Source organism: Hypanus sabinus, chromosome 20, assembly GCF_030144855.1.
Source record: "Hypanus sabinus isolate sHypSab1 chromosome 20, sHypSab1.hap1, whole genome shotgun sequence".
In the NCBI taxonomy this organism is placed as follows: domain Eukaryota; kingdom Metazoa; phylum Chordata; class Chondrichthyes; order Myliobatiformes; family Dasyatidae; genus Hypanus; species Hypanus sabinus.
Window position 1 is genome coordinate 48,533,072 of NC_082725.1, and position 19,817 is coordinate 48,552,888.

The 19,817-nt window shown below is 38.4% G+C and overlaps 1 protein-coding gene across 4 annotated transcripts in view; it reads right to left on the reverse strand.

Moving 5' to 3' along the window:
• The window catches only part of cdkal1 (CDK5 regulatory subunit associated protein 1-like 1), a 509,606-nt gene that overhangs the window by 94,150 nt on the left and 395,639 nt on the right, over positions 1 to 19,817 (reverse strand). Inside the window, exon 13 of one of the 4 annotated variants that reach the window (XM_059945460.1) lies at positions 185 to 1,831. The exons of the other annotated variants lie outside the window; for them this stretch is intronic. Within the exon in view, the coding sequence (XP_059801443.1) occupies positions 1,808 to 1,831 (24 nt within the window). The 3' untranslated portion in view covers positions 185 to 1,807. Of the gene's footprint in view, positions 1 to 184; positions 1,832 to 19,817 lie in introns of those variants that run through there. 4 annotated transcript variants of the gene reach the window in all.

Consider the following 19,817-nt stretch of genomic DNA (forward strand, 5'->3'; position numbering starts at 1 on the left):
CTGATGACACTGCACTTCACTGGCATCTTCATTTGGCTTATAAAGAGTAAGTGCTGACAGGCAGCTGGGCAAGCGAAAGAGGACCATCACGGTGAAGCATTATTCTGTCACCAAAACAACATTCTCAAGCAGAGATCAATAAACAGCCATTAAGGGTGCAATTATTTTATTTTATCTTTTCGCCTGACCAATTCTCTCATCAGAACAACTTTGTACGTCAGCTACATCAAAAAAAAACAAGCATCAAAGCTGGAATGCAATATTCTTTCATTTTGAAACTCAGAATTCCAACATATTTTAAGCAAGTATTTTAACAACGCTTAGAGAAACAAGTTCATTATATTAAATTAGCAATATTGAGGGATAAATTTTGGCCTGGACAAAGTAAACACCCATGACTAGGCTCCTTCCTTTGATGATTCCAATAACTTCAATCATGTTCTGGATGTTTCCAAAGCTTAAGGTAATTAAGGAAAGCGGTCCCGAAAGAAGGTCTCGGATTCATTTGCATGGATGCTGCTGAGTTCCTCCAGCATTTTGTGTGTGTTCCTTAAGGTAATTGCTGCTTTTAAAGTGCTATTTTCATGTTTTGTATAGTAAATACTGCAGTTTTTTTCCCGCTCTTGATCAAACAAGCAGTCTTGCTTCATACTGCGAACCACTATTGATTCCTGCTTCTGAACAGAATTGTTTTCCTTTTTGCTGTCTGTGAAGGTCATTTCATCTATTTGTAATCTGAGGGGGCTGGGTACACGTTATAACTATTTTAAATGGAGCATCCTGCTTGAATGAGATTTGAAATGACTTGTTGAAGAGCCACTGAACTTAGAAACCAACAGCAGTGGATTTGGATGGCTCAGAGTGATTTTTAAAATTTTACCAAAGTGTAGGCAAAGCTGGCAGTGGGCATGTAAATACCTGAAACTATTTTTATCATTTCAGAGACCTAGAACTGTAACTACTGGAGGAAAATCATGAACAGGTAACAGGACGTCATGCAGAGGGTCCTGTTTAAGAGCACTACCTTTGGAAAGTAAGTGTAAATGTTATACTCCTCCAGCAGATTCTATTTATTCTTACAGCGAAAGTTTAATCAACTGGTGTAACACAAACAATGCTGCCTCCATTTGATTGATAACGTAAACTGACAGATAATGAAAAGCTCCCCTACACTCAGTGTAACATAATCGACTGTCAACTTCTCTAGTGACTGAATGCCAAATGTCAGAGGTCAATGAACAGTGATCTGTAATTGGGCTTTTCGTTTGCAGATACTTTGCCTGCTGTAAAAACAACTACTTGTGATTATAATTCACCTTCAATGCAAGAATATGTTTCAAGGGGCACCACAAAGTTACAAGTACATTCTTAGACACCCGAGATATTTTATAATCTAAATTTCGTCTTAGATGTTTATTTTTTGTCTTCTGCATGACAGCATCGGTAGAAAAGAGCAAATTTTAGATTCCTAAACATTCATTTTCCAAAAAAAATTAAATGTTACAGAGAAATGTTTGTATTTCATTAAAGAAAGTAATATATTAAGTAATAAACGATTACTTTGTAGATATATAGCTTAGTCCATGCTTAAACAAAGCTAACAAACAAAATGTAAATAATCATAATGAGTTGGATGAACTAAACTGATTAACTGAAACGGAAACGGGTGTGACAGAAGTGACAGTTCAACTTTCAAATCATTAATTCTTACATGATGTCAAGAGTGAGCACAGCAACAAGACACAAGGTGGTCATCCTGCATCAGCAAGGTCTCTCCCAAGCAGAAAGTTCACAGCAGACAGGAGTTTCAATACTTGCTGTTCAAGCTCATCTGAAGAAGCACAAAGAAACGGGCAAGGTTGAGGACCAGAAACGCAATGGTTGGCTATGGAAACTGAGTGCAGCAGACGACCGATATATCAAACGTCCCTTAGACATCCCTACATCCCTTCTAAATTGGAAGAAATCCAGCTCTGCTATCAGCTCTGAACTCACAGAAACCACAGTGAGAAACAGAGAAGGCTTGTGAGAAGTGGTCTTCAGGGAAAAGTTGCTGTCTAAAAGCCAAGAGATTCAACTATTCATAAAAACACAAGGACTGGGGTGCTGAAAATAGCAGCAATAGACTGCAAATTGAAATTTGAAATTTTTGGCTCAAACAGTTAACAGATAGTCCATAGAAAAGCGGGAAAGCGCTACATGGATGAATGTCTGCAGCCAACAGTGAAGCATGGTGGACGTTCCCTGCAGGTTTGGGTTTGTGTTTCTGCAAATGGAGTTAGTCATCTGGTCAAAATTAATGGATTCCTCAATGCTGAGAAGTACAAGCTGATTCTTCATCCATTCCGCAATACCATCAGGGAGATACCCGATCAGTCCCAACTTCAGTCTGCAGCAGGACAAAGACCCCAAACACATAACTAAGGTCATAAAGAACAGAGAAAAGAAGAGCAAGAAGTTCTGCAACAGATTGTGTGGCCTCCACACAGCTGTGATCTCAAGATCATTGAGGTGTCTGGGATTACCTGGAGACAGAAACAAGCGAGACATACAAAGTCTGCAGAACTGTGGCAATTTCTCTAAGATGTCTGGAATAACCTACCAGCTAATTTTCTTGTATACTGCACGACAGTGTATCTAAGAGAACTGATGCAGTTTTAAAGGTCAGACCAAATACTGAATTGATTTCGTTTTTACTGTTTACTGCTCTTTATAGTATTTTTTTTGATATTTAGAAACTTGTCATTAATTTTGAAAGAATCTTCACTTCACAGAATTTTTTTACATGTGCTTAACACTTTTGCACAGTACTGTATAACTTGGAATTGAATTACAAGACAGTTGAACAAATGACTAATTTAAGGAGTAGACTTTATGGAGTGTCAAAATAAAGGAGTGAGATTTAGGAAAAAAGAACGCAAAAGAACAAAACTGTACTGATGGCATCGACACTGAACATTCAGGATTATTAGAGCGGTGATATATTCAGGTGGGCCATGAGAATTACTTCAGTATCTTGATTAGTACCTATCTTAATCAATGTTAATAAAAAGATTATTGATCATTGCTGGTTTGGGCAGCTTGTTGTGTGAAAACTGACTGCTATGCTTCTTGTATTATTCTAGGAAGTACTTCAAAGCACTTTATTAGTTGTGAAAGGTTTCGGGGCAGTCTGAAAAGGCTGTGAACATAGATTCAAGACTTACTTTTTTCTGTCTTTAAACTCTCTTCCTATCATATCAAAGATTCAATGCTGAACTTCTGTAAGTTCACTAAAATCCCTAACTTACAAAAAACTCTTAGTGCTTCAAATAATTTAAGAAACTGTTTGGGCTTTGCTCTCATCGTAATAGCATGCTTGAACCACTTAACATGGCTGAAGTCTATGCCTTTAATGCCTTTCATGTTGAGCTGTTATTCATAATTAATGCCTTTTACTGTCAGCTGGAAGCAGCTAATGTGAAAAGTAGTATGAATTCAAACCACTTTCTGCATTAGATTGTTCGAAGCATAACACAACTGCTGCACGAGTTCAGGTTTATGTCAGAATGAGGGTCAACACTGACTCAGATTAGTTGCCTTAAGTTCATCTTGTAAGAATATAGAAAACATCTTTAATTTGTCCATGTAAAAGTGCATATCTACGTGTAATTTAAAGGTGAACAAGTGAAATAACTGGAGTATATTGCAAACACAAATGCCATACAAATACTAACATTGTCTGCATCATCATCATGACAGATCAATAGTATGTACTAGAATGTACCAGATATAGAAAACTTATATTGTAAATGTTCTGATTAAACGGTTCTAGGTATGCTAACGGTTTGGTAAGCATACAGCAATTAAGACCATAAGACATAGGAGCAGAATTAGGTCATTTGGTCCATCACGTCTACTCTGCCATTCATCGTGATTGATCCGATTTTCCTCTCAGCCCTAATCTCCTATGTTCTCCCCATTTTCCCTTCATGTCCTGGCCAATCAAGAATCTATCAACCTCTGCCTTAAATATACCAAAAGACTCGGCCTCCACAGTCGCCTGTGGCAAAGAATTCTAGGTTCACCACTCTATTAAGATATCGTACTTCGAATAACTGTTCAGAAAATGGTCCCAGGATAAATCCTCTGAAATGATAATGCCAAGCAATTTAAAGTTACTGACCCCCTCAATTTCGCCCCTATGGAGAACTGGTTGATAGACGGGCATTTTCTTCCTCTTGTAATCAATAATCGGCTCTTTGGTTTTGTTGATGTTGAGTGAGAGAGCTTGTTGTGGCACCATTGAACCAAATTTTCAATCTTGCTCCTAAATGTTGATTTATCACCACTCTTGATTCAACTCATAAGAGTATTGTCGTCAGAAAACTTAAATGTGGCATCAAAGCTGTACTTAGCCTCTCAGTCATAAGTGTAAAGCCAGTAGAGCAGTGAACTAAGCACACAGCCTTGTGGTGCACTTGTGTTGATGAAGATTGTAGAGGACATGCTGTTACCAATCCAAACTGACCGGCAAGTGAGAAAATCGAGGATCCATTTGTGAAGGAATTATCAAGGCCTAGGTCTTGGCGCTTATTGATTAGTTTCAGGGTCTGACAGTGTTTAATGCTGAGATGCAATTAAAGAAGAAAATCCTGATGTATGTATCCTCACTGTCCATATATTCCAGGGCTGAATGAAGAGCCAATAAAATGTTGACCTGTTGTGATGGTAGGCAAATTGGAGTGGACCTCAGGCAGGACTTGAGGGCTGAGCAGCTTCCCATTGATCCTGTAAATTAGCTCTATTTTGCTGCTAAACTTTTCACAGTTGTGGTGATAGATACAGATTAAAAGTGTTGAACCAAATAGACAGCCTTAATAACAGCAGTTTACACTGGGATTGGCTTAACTGAGAATACATTCATTAGTATCAGGGTTTACGGGGATATCATGGAACAGATGTTGAATGGAGATGAGTATCTGAAGGCAGTCAAAGTTGACAAAGATTCTCCACACCTACTTCAATGTTACTACTTTGGTACGGTAAAACAAAAAGCCATCTGTATTGGTTGTTTGTTCCCGCATTTTACTTGTTGCAGTTGAAGATCGTTGCCCATTGTGCCTCTAGAATTCTAGATGGATGTGGTTTGGGGAGGTGCCTTTCAGCTACCGGGAAGGGGCGGCTGAGAAGAACTATGACAATGGCAAACTCTGTGGCAAACTGCAGGAAGAATAGACTTCTTTATGCTAAAGAAGAATTCTTAATCTTTCAAACTACCTCATCATGGCCTTTATTTGTCTACATGTAATTCACTTTCTCTGTACACATAACATTCTATCCTACATTCTGATTTTTTTTTACACATTTTATGCTACCTTGATGCATGGGATGATCTGTCTCGATGGCAAGCAAAAAGGTTTCCACTCTATCTCAGTACAGGAAACAACAATAAACCAGCTACTCCTTCTGCAGGTACCACAATCAAACTCACCTTTGTTCTTGAAGGTGATGATTATGGCGCTGACACAGAGACTGCACATGCTGGAATATGAAGGAACAAACAAGACGCTGGAAGAACTCAGTGGATCAGGCAACATCTGTGGGGGGGAAATGGACAGTTGACGGTTGCTAGTTGTCCTGCTGAATTCCTCCAGCTTCATTTGGTGCTCCATGTTTGATGCCTTCAGCTTTCCTGACATTTTCTCTCTTCCCAAAACAGGTCAATGTCAGATTCATGTCATAAGTTTCCTTCTTCCAAGTTTTAGGGCTTTGGTTGCAGTACTGTCTTTTCCAGAAGTGCTTTTATTTTTACATTTTTAAACCTGGCTTTTTAAGCCACTTGTCAGACTGAGGTGGCTGTGGTGCTCGGCTGGACGATGTAAAATGAGAGGGAATGTAGGCCAATAGCATCAAGGGCAGAGTCGTGGTTGAGAAGCTTTTTGAAATGCTAACAGCCTCATTGTCCTTGCAAGGCTCTTATCGAGGGATGAGATGGTGCAGAACCATGTCCATCTATTAATATGAAACTCCATAAATACTGTCCACAACAGCAAACTTTGAACAGCAAGCCAGTACAAAGAGTTAGGCCCAGAACACAGAGTACAAACTGATCTAAGAAATAAAATGAATCACTGAAAAAGTTAAAAATGATTATATATAGTAACATTTATGGCACTCAGGAACATTAACCTTTGATCCAATTCTTCAATATCCAGCGTTTTAAAATAAAATTGTCTTCAAAAGTTAGAACTCCAAATGAAATGTTTTTCCATTTGCTTCACTACACAGGTCATCTGTGAATGTTTCTCCCTCTACTTGTCAGACAATGAAGATCGAATGACTTTAAAAAATCACATGAAATTCTGGCTCTTAAAATGTAACTACCATAAGTATGAATATTGTTTTAATATAAAACATGCCATTTCTCAAAGAATGACACATTTGTAAGTGTATTCATAGACATTACAGCTTGGTATTGCAGAAGAAAATTTAAGATTTTAGTTTGCTGAAGTTGCATGGTGGGTTTCCACAAGTTTTATAAACCAGCAGAACTTATTTGCTGATATTGTACACCAGCTTGGCCCACTTCACTTCATGAGTCACAGTTTAACCTCGAGTACTGGAAGCTGAGCATACAACCAAGATTGAAATTTAAGTGTGATAGCTGATCAGGTGCCAAACTCTGAAAACCTGTGGAGGCAAATGTAAAAGACAGCATAACCATATAACATATAACAATCACAGCACAGAAACAGGCCATCTCAGCCCTCCTAGTCCATGCTGAACTCTTAATCTCACCTAGTCCCACCACCCGCACTCAGCCCATAACCCTCCACTCCTTTCCTGTCCATATACCTATCCAATTTTACCTTAAATGACACAACTGAACTGGCCTCTACTACTTCTATAGGAAGCTCATTCCACACAGCTATCACTCTCTGAGTAAAGAAATACCCCCTCGTGTTTCCCTTAAACTTCTGCCCCCTAACTCTCAAATCATGTCCTCTCGTTTGAATCTCCCCTACTCTCAATGGAAACAGCCTATTCACGTCAACTCTATCTATCCCTCTCAAAATTTTAAATACCTTGATCAAATCCCCCCTCAACCTTCTACGCTCCAATGAATAGAGACCTAACTTGTTCAACCTTTCCCTGTAACTTAAGTGCTGAAACCCAGATAACATCCTAGTAAATCGTCTCTGCACTCTCTCTAATTTATTGATATCTTTCCTATAATTCGGTGACCAGAACTGCACACAATATTCCAAATTTGGCCTTACCAATGCCTTGTACAATTTTAACATTACATTCCAACTTCTGTACTCAATGCTTTGATTTATAAAGGCCAGCGTTCCAAAAGCCTTCTTCATCACCCTATCTACATGAGACTCCACCTTCAGGGAACTATGCACTGTTATTCCTAGATCTCTCTGTTCCACTGCATTCCTCAATGCCCTACCATTTACCCTGTATGTTCTACTTGGATTATTCCTGCCAAAATGTAGAACCCCACACTTCTCAGCATTAAACTCCATCTGCCAACGTTCAGCCCATTCTTCTAACCGGCATAAATCTCCCTGCAAGCTTTGAAAACCCACCTCATTATCCACAACACCTCCTACCTTAGTATCATCGGCATACTTACTAATCCAATTTACCACCCCATCATCCAGATCATTTATGTATATTACAAACAACATTGGGCCCAAAACAGATCCCTGAGGCACCCTGCTAGTCACCGGCCTCCATCCTGATAAACAATTATCCACCACTACTCTCTGGCATCTCCCATCTAGCCACTGTTGAATCCATTTTATTACTCCAGCATTAATAACTAACGACTGAACCTTCTTAACTAACCTTCCAAGTGGAACTTTGTCAAAGGCTTTGCTGAAGTCCATATAGATTACCTCCACTGCCTTACCCTCGTCAACATTCCTCGTAACTTTTTCAAAAAATTCCATAAGGTTTGTCAAACATGACCTTCCACGCACAAATCCATGCTGGCTACTCCTAATCAGATCCCGTCTATCCAGATAATTATTAATACTATCTCTAAGAATACTTTCCATTAATTTACCCACCACTGATGTCAAACTGACAGGTCTATAATTGCTAGGCTTACTTCTAGAACCCTTTTTAAACAATGGAACCACATGAGCAATACGCCAATCCTCCGGCACAATCCCCGTTTCTAATGACATCTTAAAGATCTCCGTCAGAGCTCCTTTCTTCTTTTCTTTTTCAATCTTTTTATTAAATTTCATATATAAAAAAAACATAACATAGTATTGTATTAAATAGGTTATGAGTACATTAGACTTAAAATTAAATTAGTAACAAGATAACAATATCTTATTAAACTATCAGCAAAAAAAAGATCGTACAATAATCAATCTAACCTATATTGATTATACATGAAAAAGATTAAGAATAGTCATCAAAAGAAAAAAAATATATAAAAATGCAGAAAAAAATGTATATTAAAAAAAACCTAAACTAACATGGGCAATAATAATAGTTTATATGTATATGATAGTGTCAAAAACTCTGGAACTCCATACCAGAACAAGAATAAAAACAGTAAAGGTCTGGAAGAAGCCAAATTAATTCATATGAAAGAGTCGAATGAACGGTCCCCAAGTTTCTTCAAATTTAATTAATGAATCGAAAATAGTACTTCTAATTTTTTCTAAACTCAGACAAGAAATAGTTTGAGAGAACCACTGAAATGTGGTAGGAGGATTTCTTTCCAATTTTGTAATATAGACCTTCTGGCTATTAATGTTGCAAAGGCAATCATTCGTCTAATTGAAGGGGAAAGTCGACTATCATCCTCATTTGGTATACCAAAAATTGCAGTGATAAAATGAGGTTGTAAATCAATATTCCAAATTGAGGAAATGGTAGCGAATATGTCCTTCCAATAGTTATGTAAGGTAGGACATGACCAAAACATGTGGGTCAATGAAGCCACATCTGAATGACATCTGTCACATTGAGGATTAACATGAGAATAAAATCGAGCAAGCTTATCTTTAGACATATGAGCTCTATGTACGACCTTAAACTGTATTAAAGCATGTTTAGCACATATAGAATAAGAATTAACCATTTGTAAAATTTTTCCCCCCGTCAGAGCTCCTGCTATTTCTACATAAACTTCCCTCAAGGTCCTGGGGAATATCCTGTCAGGACCCGGAGATTTATCCACTTTTAAATTTCTTAAAAGCGCCAGTACTTCCCCCTCTTTAATTGTCATAGGTTCCATAACTTCCTTACTTGTTTCCCACACCTTACACAATTCAATATCCTTCTCCTTAGTGAATACCAAAGAGAAGAAATTGTTGAAAATCTCTCCCATCTCCCTCGGCTCCACACATAGCTGACCACTCTGATTCTTTCAGGGGCCAATTTTATCCCTTATTATCCTCTTGCTTTTAATATAACTGTAGAAACCTTTCGGATTTACTTTCACCTTATTTGCCAAACCAACCTCGTATCTTCTTTTAGCTTTTCTAATCTTTTCATCATCCCTTGTAAATGTAAAACTCAACTCTAACTATTTCATAGACACTATAGCTTAGAAATTATATGTGCAGCAGTGAAGTATTTACCCTCAAATTGGTGAAATTTTCTTTTTTTTAAACTAATTTGCAGTACTGTAGAACAATATTCAAAAAGATACTTCTCCCAACCAACATTTGTCTTTCGATCTAAAGGCTCTGAAACAGAATAAATGATCATTTTATCCTCAGCAAAATGTTGCAGTATGCATGCAACTTGTTTATTTAACTATCCTGTAAGACAATAATAATTCAAAAGCATTTTACTGGAGGAGAAGGCCTGACAACTCCAGAGATATTAAGGATGCTTTATTCTTAAACTTTGAAAAACAATGTTTACTCCTTCCTTGGGCACTGCTCCATGACGTAGACTTTAATTACAGGAAAGGTGATAAATAGATACAAGAATGAATTAAGATCCAAGCCCTCAATGACAGGGCTGCATTATCTCTTGTAAATGTAAAACTCAACTCTAACTATTTCATAGACACTATAGCTTAGAAATTATATGTGCAGCAGTGAAGTATTTACCCTCAAATTGGTGAAATTTTCTTAATTTTAAACTAATTTGCAGTACTGTGGAAAAGTCTTAGGCGCATATATGTAGCTCGGGTAACTATGACTTTTACTAAGTACTGTAGAAACTTTATGTATTGTACTGTACTGCAATAAAAAATATTTCATGACAGATGGAAGGATGAGAAACCCAATTCTGATATGGGTCACTATTGTGGATTGAGTGAGAAGGGGGCAGGGAGAGGGGAATTATGGTTGGAAAAAGGGGAAGGGAGGGGAGGGGCCGGAAACACATTCTGTAATGATCAATAAACTAACTGCTTGGAATCAAATGACCTTGGCTGGTGTCTCAGGGCTGGGTGTGTCTGCACCTACACCACTCCCTCCCCCACCCCTAGCACTCTGCACACCCCTCCTGTGGCACTCTATCCTCACCATTCCCAACACCCTTTGCTCCCACCAGATTAATAAACTTGCTCTCCACTCTACAGTACTGTACACAATTCGAAGGCTCCCCATCTGTATGTATGTGCCTAACAGACTTTTGCATAGTACTGTTCACGTACTTTAAGTACATTCAACACATTTCTGGACTTTTGATGTTAATTTATTACAAATCTATTTTCACAGCTAGAGAGATCCATTACACCAATAAAGAAGAGCTACGTAACTATAATTTTCCTCCTCCTTTTATATATTCACAAGTAAAACCCCCAGGATTCTTTTAATTAAAAAACATTAACAACAATGCAACTGTAAAAGTATCAATATGTGATTCTACTAGTAAAAAATCAGAGTAAGAAAACAAGGTAAATGAATGTGCTAACAGCCAAGATGAAAACTGCATAGATATCAATGCACAACCAGATAGTCTTGAAAGATTAAGAATTCGACTGAGAAACCACTCTGTATTCAATGGATTGCAAAATGACTTCAAAGTGATCTGTAACAAATTGGTAGTTTATGATTAATCTATCAAGAACTTAGATCTATTTCATGGAGCCGGATTTTGGAAGTGCAGTACAACAATCAATCATTGCTATGTTGTGCATTTATTATTTGCAAATGGAGACATTTTCTTGCTCTGAAGCCTATATCAGGCCTAGTTTATCTGTAACACCAGTTTTAACATCTTAGGCAAGCCTACTGAAGCCCCAAATGAGGGGAAGATGGCACAATTTATATTGCAAATGACCAATTTTATACAATCACTGATTTTGTTTTTACTAAAATACTTCAAATGTATTTGCATTGACCATTTCCAGGAATAATGAAATTTAGCATGCTCCAATCTTAGGAACAGGCATTCAGTCAATGTGACATTCCTGGTAACACATGGGCAACAGAAACTGCATGCCGCTGGAGAAGCCAAGAGATGTAAGACCTCAGTTTTCAATTATTAACTACGTAGAGCATTGGTGCATCTCATACAGTCCCCACTTGCAAATTTCTATACATTGGCTGAATGGTCTGATTTATTGCGCCTTTTAGGGATCGGAACACCAGGTCACCCTTCAAGGCTTCGCTTTCAAAACAGACTTACACTTACATGGATTAATGCACATAAAAAATTACTTAAATTAATTCAGTATAGTATTATGTAATGATTCACATTAAGCAATGCCAAACCCAAAACAAACCAGCAGTGAGCTGGAGAGTGTGATGTAGACATTGCATATAAGCAGCTGGAGAAAAATTCTAAAGCATGTCTAAAATGATTAAAGCTTATTTTTATTTCTCTTAGTTAATACCAACTTAGGAACTATAAACCATACATGAATACTGTAAATGATATGGCCCCAAATGCTACTGTGTTGCAGTATTATGACTCTGTTCCAAACTAACAGCAAGCTCTTTGGCAATCACGGGCGAGTAGCTGCAAAAAGCAGCTATCCTCACTAATTAAAAGTAACATAAAACACATTTAGGCTCTTGGGAGTCTGCAGAGACTGATATTGTAGACAGGCTGTAGAGGCAGTCACATAACTTCAGCTTGAATTTTAAATACACTGGTTTCTGGTCAATTGGGCCATCGGTTAATCGAGGCAGCCACTTATTTGGGATGACTCTTAAAGAACAAAAACGAATTGAGAAAATAGTCAGGATTTCCTTTGTTATTTGAGCCACTGTGCTGCTTAATCATGGCAGGAAACTGTTGCTGAATAGTTTCTGACTTGTGTCAGTCTTGTGCACTTGTGTGGTTGTTAGATAAAAAAAACATGCTTTGAGCAAGCAGTTGTTAAAAAGTGTCAGTTTTATGTGTTTCTGTTCAATAAGCAGCAACTTTTATCACTAATAGTTGGTGAGAAAAAAGCATAAGACAATTTAGGAATATTTTGTTCACTACAGTTTCAAAGGTCAGGCATGGAGATGCCAGAAATGACCAGGAGTGAAAATAAAATGATTTCACAAATTCAACAAATTAGAAACTATGAAAAATTTGAAGGTATTGACAATCTTAAATGTTACAATGAAAACGAAATTTTGGATGATGCAATAGCTGACAGCATTTTATGATGGCAGTCCACTATCTGCCCCAGTTGCCTGCGCTGATTTTGTTCACTTGTAGTCAAAAGAATACAGCATCGATGAATTCCTCCATCAGTAAGTACTAGGAACTAATACACAGTTTTAAAGTACTGCAATAGTAATGGTAGTGTTCTAATTTGTTCTGTATTTCATTTAAATACATATCCTGTTACTCAGTTTACCTTTTTATATCATTTTAATGATTTCCATGAAACAGACTAATTGGGGCAGCTATTTAATTGAGTTAAATTGTACTGGTCCTAATGTCCCAATTAGTTGGTATCATTGTGTCTTTACTATTATTTTGCTTAATAAATCACGTGTGAGTCCATTAAACACATAAAAAGTTGGCCAATTGGCTGTAACCAATAAGTAAATTGTATTGTGAATAATTTAGAATAATGAATTTTAAGACCCAATTTAGTTATAAGGGATGGTCTGACTAGACAGCTCAAAACCAAAACTTGTAATTTATCTCCCTGCCTCTCTCAGCCTTTCAGAGCGACTATAGTTTTTCAGCACTTAGAAGACAGAAGCACACTAGGATGGAGATGAAAGTGAAGCAGACTTGCTAATAGTGCCTGAATAAGTCCAGAGTAAAATTATTAAAGATAAGGTCTTCTGTCAAGTCAGATATTCTTCTTAGGTTAGAATTTGAGTCAAGGTGACACGGAAGCACAACTACCTCTTGAATCTCTTAGTGTAAGAGATTCAAGTTCAATACTTGGATGCTGTCTGTGTGGAATTTAGACATTTTTCCTATGACCTCATAGGTTTCCTCTGATTCCCTTCCACATTTTCAAGACGTGTTGACAAGCTAACTGCTCCTAGTGTGAGTGAGTGTTAGAAACAGGAGGAATTAAGAGGAATGTATCGAGAAAAATATGGGTTTAATGTAGGATTTGTGTGAAGAGGTGGATGACAGTCAACCTGGACTCAGTGAATGGAATAGCTTGTTTCCATGGACCTTGTATTGGACCTGATTCAGAGTGAATTAAAAATTCATTGTGTGGCGAATAAATGCAGCTTTGAATATGCCAGTTTAAGTTTTTTTAATGATGCAAAAAATCAAGGAATTTTGAGGGGCAAACACGAGGAAATCTGCAGATGCTGGAAATTCAAACAACACACACAAAATGCTGGTGGAACACAGCAGGCCAGGCAGCATCGATAAGGAGAAGCACTGTCGACATTACGGGCCGAGACCATTCATCAAGATTAACTGAAGAGAAAAATACTAAGAGATTTGAAAGTAGTGGGGGAGGAGGAAATGCAAAATGATAGGAGAAAACTGGAGGGGGTGGGATGAAGCTAAGAGCTGGAAAGGTGATTGGTGAAAGTGATACAGAGCTGGAAAAGGGAAAGGATCATGGGACAGGAGGCCTCGGGAGAAATAAAGGGGGAGGGGGAGCACCAGAGGGAGATGGAAAACAGGGAGAGTGATGGGCAGAGAGAGAGAGAAAAAAAACAAACAACTAAATATATCAGGGATGGGGTAAGAAGGGGAGGAGGGGCATTAACGGAAGTTAGAGAAGTCAATGTTCATGCCATCAGGTTGGAGGCTACCCAGCTGGTATATAAGGTGTTGTTCCTCCAACCTGAGTGTGGATTCATTTTGACAATAGAGGAGGCCATGGATAGACATATCAGATTGGAAATGGGACATGGAATTAATCCAATGTATAATTCCACATCCAATGTATAATTCTCCGTAATTTCTGCCACCTCCAATGGGATCCCACTACCAAGCACATCTTTCCCTCCCCCCCCTCCCCTTTCTGCTTTCCGCAGGGATCGCTCCCTGGAGGAACAACACCTTATATACCGGCTGGGTAGCCTCCAACCTGATGGCATGAACATTGACTTCTCCCCTTCTTACCCCATCCCTGACATATTTAGCTGTTTTTTTCTCTCTCTCTGCCCATCACTCTGCCTGTTCTCCATCCCCCTATGGTGTTCCCCCCCCCCACTTTCTTTCTCCTGAGGCCTCCTGTCCCATGATCCTTTCCCTTCTCCAATCATCTTTCCAGTTCTCAGCCTCATCCCACCCCCTCTGGTCTCCTCCTATTATTTTGTATTTCTTCCTCCCCCCACTACTTTCAAATCTGTTACTACCTTATAGATGCTGCCTGGCCTGCTGTGCTCCACCAGCACTTTGTGTGTGTTGAAGGAATTTTGAGGATTTAGTTATGAAGAATTCTGTAACTGTTAACTGCAATACTCTGTACATCATTTAGGTCAATTAATTCAAATAATGAAGTGCTTCTGAGAGGCAAAAGTGTAAACGCAATTGGGTCACTTATTTCAGTTCAAGACAATGCATTATCAAAGATGTCAGGGAAAAATAGCATTTTTGAATTCTTTACAAAGTCACTGGATGAAAACTGTGCAGTATTAAAATTCAAGTTACACACTGGCAGTTCCATTTATATATTTTTAACTTAACTACATTTGAGATAGATTCCTGAAACTAAAAACATAGTTTGTTTCCTCACTGATAATTCTCCTGAACGTGGCCTAACAAGACAGAGCAAATTGTGATCTTTTAGGACATTCACTGAGATGGATGTTTAGGTGAACAAAACAGAAAATACACTATTATCTAGCCTTTCTCTTCGTGGAAAATGATTATGGCTTTAGGCAACTAGTCTTAGACACTGCATCCGTCTCACTAAAAGGCAACTCGATCTTCTTTTCTATGCAAACACGTCATGCAGAAAACTTACGAATTCCCCAGATACAAAAAAAGGACAGCAAAAGCTCAAGCTACCATACCCTACTGTGCTTAACTGCGATCAATGCTGACAGAAAACAAGGTCAGCCACATATATACAATGTAGGGAATGAGCAGGTGAGATGTAATGCAGCTTGTAACTCAACTCCCAATTCTGTAGTCTTTCTGCATGGCACAAGTCAGAAATCTGATAAACAGCCTTCACCTGTCTGTAAGAGTGCAGGTCCAAAAGCAACGGAACAACCCTTTCCTAGGCAAAACAGCCCATTTGAATAATACTCATTCCCTCCAAAACCAGGCACTATGGCTGCAACGTATGACCTTGTAGGTACAGTTAAGGAACTGCAAAGGTAAAAAGACAAAGGCAAAGAAGGGGCATGTGGAATATAGAGAAGGGAAGTATAGGGTCATGCACTTTGGTAGAAGGAATAAAGGTGTAGACTACTTTCTAAATGGGGAGAAAATTCAAAAATCAGAGGTGCAAAGGGACTTAGAAGTCCTTGTGCAGGATTCCCCGAAGGCTAACTCACTGGTTGAGACAAATGCAATGTTAGCATTCACTTCAAGAGAACAAGAATTTAAAAGCAAGGGTGTGATGCTGAGGCTTCATAAAGCATTGGTCAGGCCGCATTTGGAGTATTGTGACCAGTTTTGGGCCTCTCATCTAAGAAAAGATGTGCTGGCATTGGAGAGGTTCCAGAAGAGGTTCACAAGAATGATTCTAGGAATAAAAGGGTTAATGTATGAGAAGAAGTGTGACGGCACTGGGCCTGTACTCTTTGGAGTTTAGAAGAATTAGGTGGGATCTTATTGAAATCTAACGAATACTGAAAAGCCTAAATAGTGTTAATGTGAGAGGATCTTTCCCTATAGTATAGTAGGTGAGTCTAGGACCAAAGGGCACAACTTCAGAATAGAGGAGCATCCATTTAGAAGATATTAGAAGGAACTTCTTTAGCCAGAGGGTGGTGAACCTGCAGAATTCATTGCCACCATGGACAATAGTGGAGTTCAAGTCACTGAGTATATTTAAATTGAAGGTTGATGGGTTATTGGCTAGTCAGGGTGCCAAAGGTTACTGGGAGAAGGTAGGAGAGTGGGGCTGAGAGGAATAATAAGTCAGCCATTATGAAATAATTGAAAAGACCTGATGGGCCAAGTAGCCTAATTTTGTTCATATATCTTATAGTTTAATAATACACTGCAGTTATTTACCAGAGGTGCTCTGACACCAGCCCCTAAGCCTGGCATCATTATTTCAAAGATGCACAATATCTGCCCACTTGCTGCCCATTACCCTGCACTGACCAATCGAACTTCCTTGCAATCCTTCACCCCTCAAATTTGCTGTGCCACTGACTATCCTACCTTGGAAATATACTCACATACTTATCTTGTCACTGTTTTTACATCTAGCAACTCTATTTCCCCCAAAATTGTGCGAGAGCTACAACAGGACACCACCACCTTCTCAAACCAAGGCATCTGCTCGAAACAATTATTTCCAAAAAATTATTTCAGCTACTGATTTAAACACCACCCGCTCTATTATACTCTCTGCAGCAGCACTGAATCGGTAAATCTCAAACCCTATCCTATCTGAACACTCCATCCTGATGACAGAACTTCTCAAAACACTGAAATTCAAAGCCGGCCCGTCTGTAGTGTCAGGTTGAGATCTATCATTTTTTCCTCCAACTGAGCAATTATGGGGATGCTTTGACATTTGTTTTTGCATTTACGTTATCTGGAAGAGCAGAAATTGGCATTTTCTTTTCCATTCAGATATATTCTTAAGTCTTGATATTGATTATACTATTATCACAGATGGCTGCATTAAAAATAAAGTTGCATTGTCCAGGTATAACTAACTCCTTGTTAGTGGTATTTTTAGGTCAAATCCCATAGACCTTCTGTCATTGTAATGCTCAAAGAGTGTTGATAAATACAGAAGGAAAGCCAAACAATATGTTTTTCTAAACAACACAGGAACATCTTTTAAATCGCAACATATGTAGCAGTCTTTCTAATTACAGCGAGTTCAGGAAGCAGGCAAGCTGTAGACAGGAAGGAGGTTTTGCTTCAGTTTAAGTGATGGAAAGTTTTTTAAAAAGAGTTTCTCTAACTGTCGACCATCAATCAAGGCAGATAATTGTAAAGGGGGTTTCTTCTTTTTTCTTTGTTACTGTGTATGTAATCAAAATGGCTTCTTTGTTTTGTTAAAAGCAGGAATGCTTCTTTGTTGTGAGAGAGTGCTGGAAGCTTGTTTGGGTTAAAATTTACTGAAAACGAGAATTGTATTCCTTTGTAAACCAATTGGGATTAATGTTGTTCTTTCATCTGAGTCTGTAAGCTATTGTTGGCGGGCTTTTGGGGAGATCAGCGCGAGGGGGTTGAGAGAGAGGATGCTATGCGGTAAGCTGGGCGAGGAACGGACCCCAAGCGGGGGTCCGAGGCCAGGAGGTACTCCGAGGAGAGGAGATGAAGCTAGATGTGCTTGGTTGACCACTTCGCAGGGTCCTAAGCTGCGAGTCGAGGAGTTCGGAGGGGATCGAATGGTGGTCAGAAGACTTCAGTAATTGAGCTCCAACGGTTGTGCACGAAGTGGTTTGGACTTTGATAAGTTTGGCACCTTTTCTTTATCTTTTTCTTCATATATACTTTATCATTATTAATCACTTAGTTATAGTAACCTTTATAAATTGTACTCATTTAATCGCATATGGTGTACTGTCTGTTTTTGGGCGAGGCGGGGACATCACACAGCATCCACACCAGCTGATTACCCAGTTTGGCGGGGCCGAAGGCTGCTCCTCCTAGACAAGAACGAGCTGAGCGAGCCTGAGGCGACCCAGGGGGTTACATAATCTTAAATTAATCACTAAAAATTTACAAATGCATATTATAACTGGGACTTTATATATTGAATTTATTTTATATACTTCAAATAACGAACAAATGAGTATTCATGAAAGTACATTGAAGATACAATTGGCTTCCCTCCTACAATTATTGCGTTCAGTATCTGGGATGAGAATAGTAAATCTGCAGATAGAATTTCCAAATGGAAAAATAAATTTAATTCCTAAAAAGCTTGAACTTTACCTAGTCATAGCACGCAAACAGCAGTGTAAATGTCAAAAAGAAATGAACTGCTAGTATTCAATATGTAGCATTTAGACAGGACTTGGAAGACTAAGCTGGTTTAATTTCAAGTCCTTCATGTTTGAGTAAAAGCACTGTGTGGAAGGTGAAAAGGAATGTGCTAGTTGGTGCCTTACGACTTTTTTCTCACATTTGTATAAATTATTGCACTGAGAAGAGGCACAATATCTTTCTACTTCAAAACTAGTTTAGCTCAAATTCTTGGTACTGAAGGAAAATAGAGGCTGGAAACAATTCAAAATATATCCACAATGACGCATGAACGGTTATGAGCAAAAACTTCAAAATGTGATTGAAATTCCATTTCTATGGAATTCTGAAAACGCTGGCAGTTACAATTCCAAAACCTACTGCCCCAGAAAGGGTGACGTAATATTTAGAACCATATAATGCAGGCTTGTAACTCAGTGCAGCACTTTGTTCTCAGAAGTAAACTAAATTTTTGTCTGAAATTTTATAGCCTGAAAACTCAATTTGAAGAAAAATAATGGCAATGTAACTGGTCCAATAAATTTCCATAGGCAGCAAATGCTCTTAAACAACTTCATACGTGCACCCATGGTTGATCATCAGGTATTAATCTTGGGCCCTTGTCAAGAAACATAAAATCTCACCTCTTACTACTATAAACAAAGTCCAAGTTTATTTCTGAAGGAGTTTGACAAGTCTGCCTCTTGAAGTGAACACAATGATTAATCAGAAGGATAAGCTTCATTGTTAATGAGCTTCAAGTTAAAAATGATCTTTAACAGATAATCTTTTGATCTATATTTGGCTGCAGCAAAACGTGAACAGTAATTCTTATACCAAATATTTGCTCAAGCCCTAATACATCTCTGCAGTTTTGTTTGATCATGCATCTATTAAGCACCATGGGATGCAGTGAAACATCAGAAGTATTTGTTAAATAAATGTGTTTATGATGGATGCATTAAAGTTGGAATTATGACAAATTGAATATAATGTAGAGAAATATGAGATCAATTTGGCACCTTTACTATAAAATAGTGGGAAGACCAGAAAATGGCGAGCCAAAAGGTTTCATGTAAGTCTTGTGTCCAAGTATAAAAGACTGACACAAGCACAAAATGCATTAAGACAGCCTAAAATAAAGTTTCTTTTTTTTTTCCCCCTGGAATTAGCTGAATACAAACATGAAGAAACGAAGAAATGATGCTTTAGCCACAGACAACTTTGACAGGGCACAATCTAGCAAAATGTGGATACCAAACATAAGGAAAACTACACTCAGTGGTCACTTCATTAGGTACCTCCTGAAGCTAATAAAATGGCCACTGGGTGTATGTTTATGGTCTTCTGGCCCT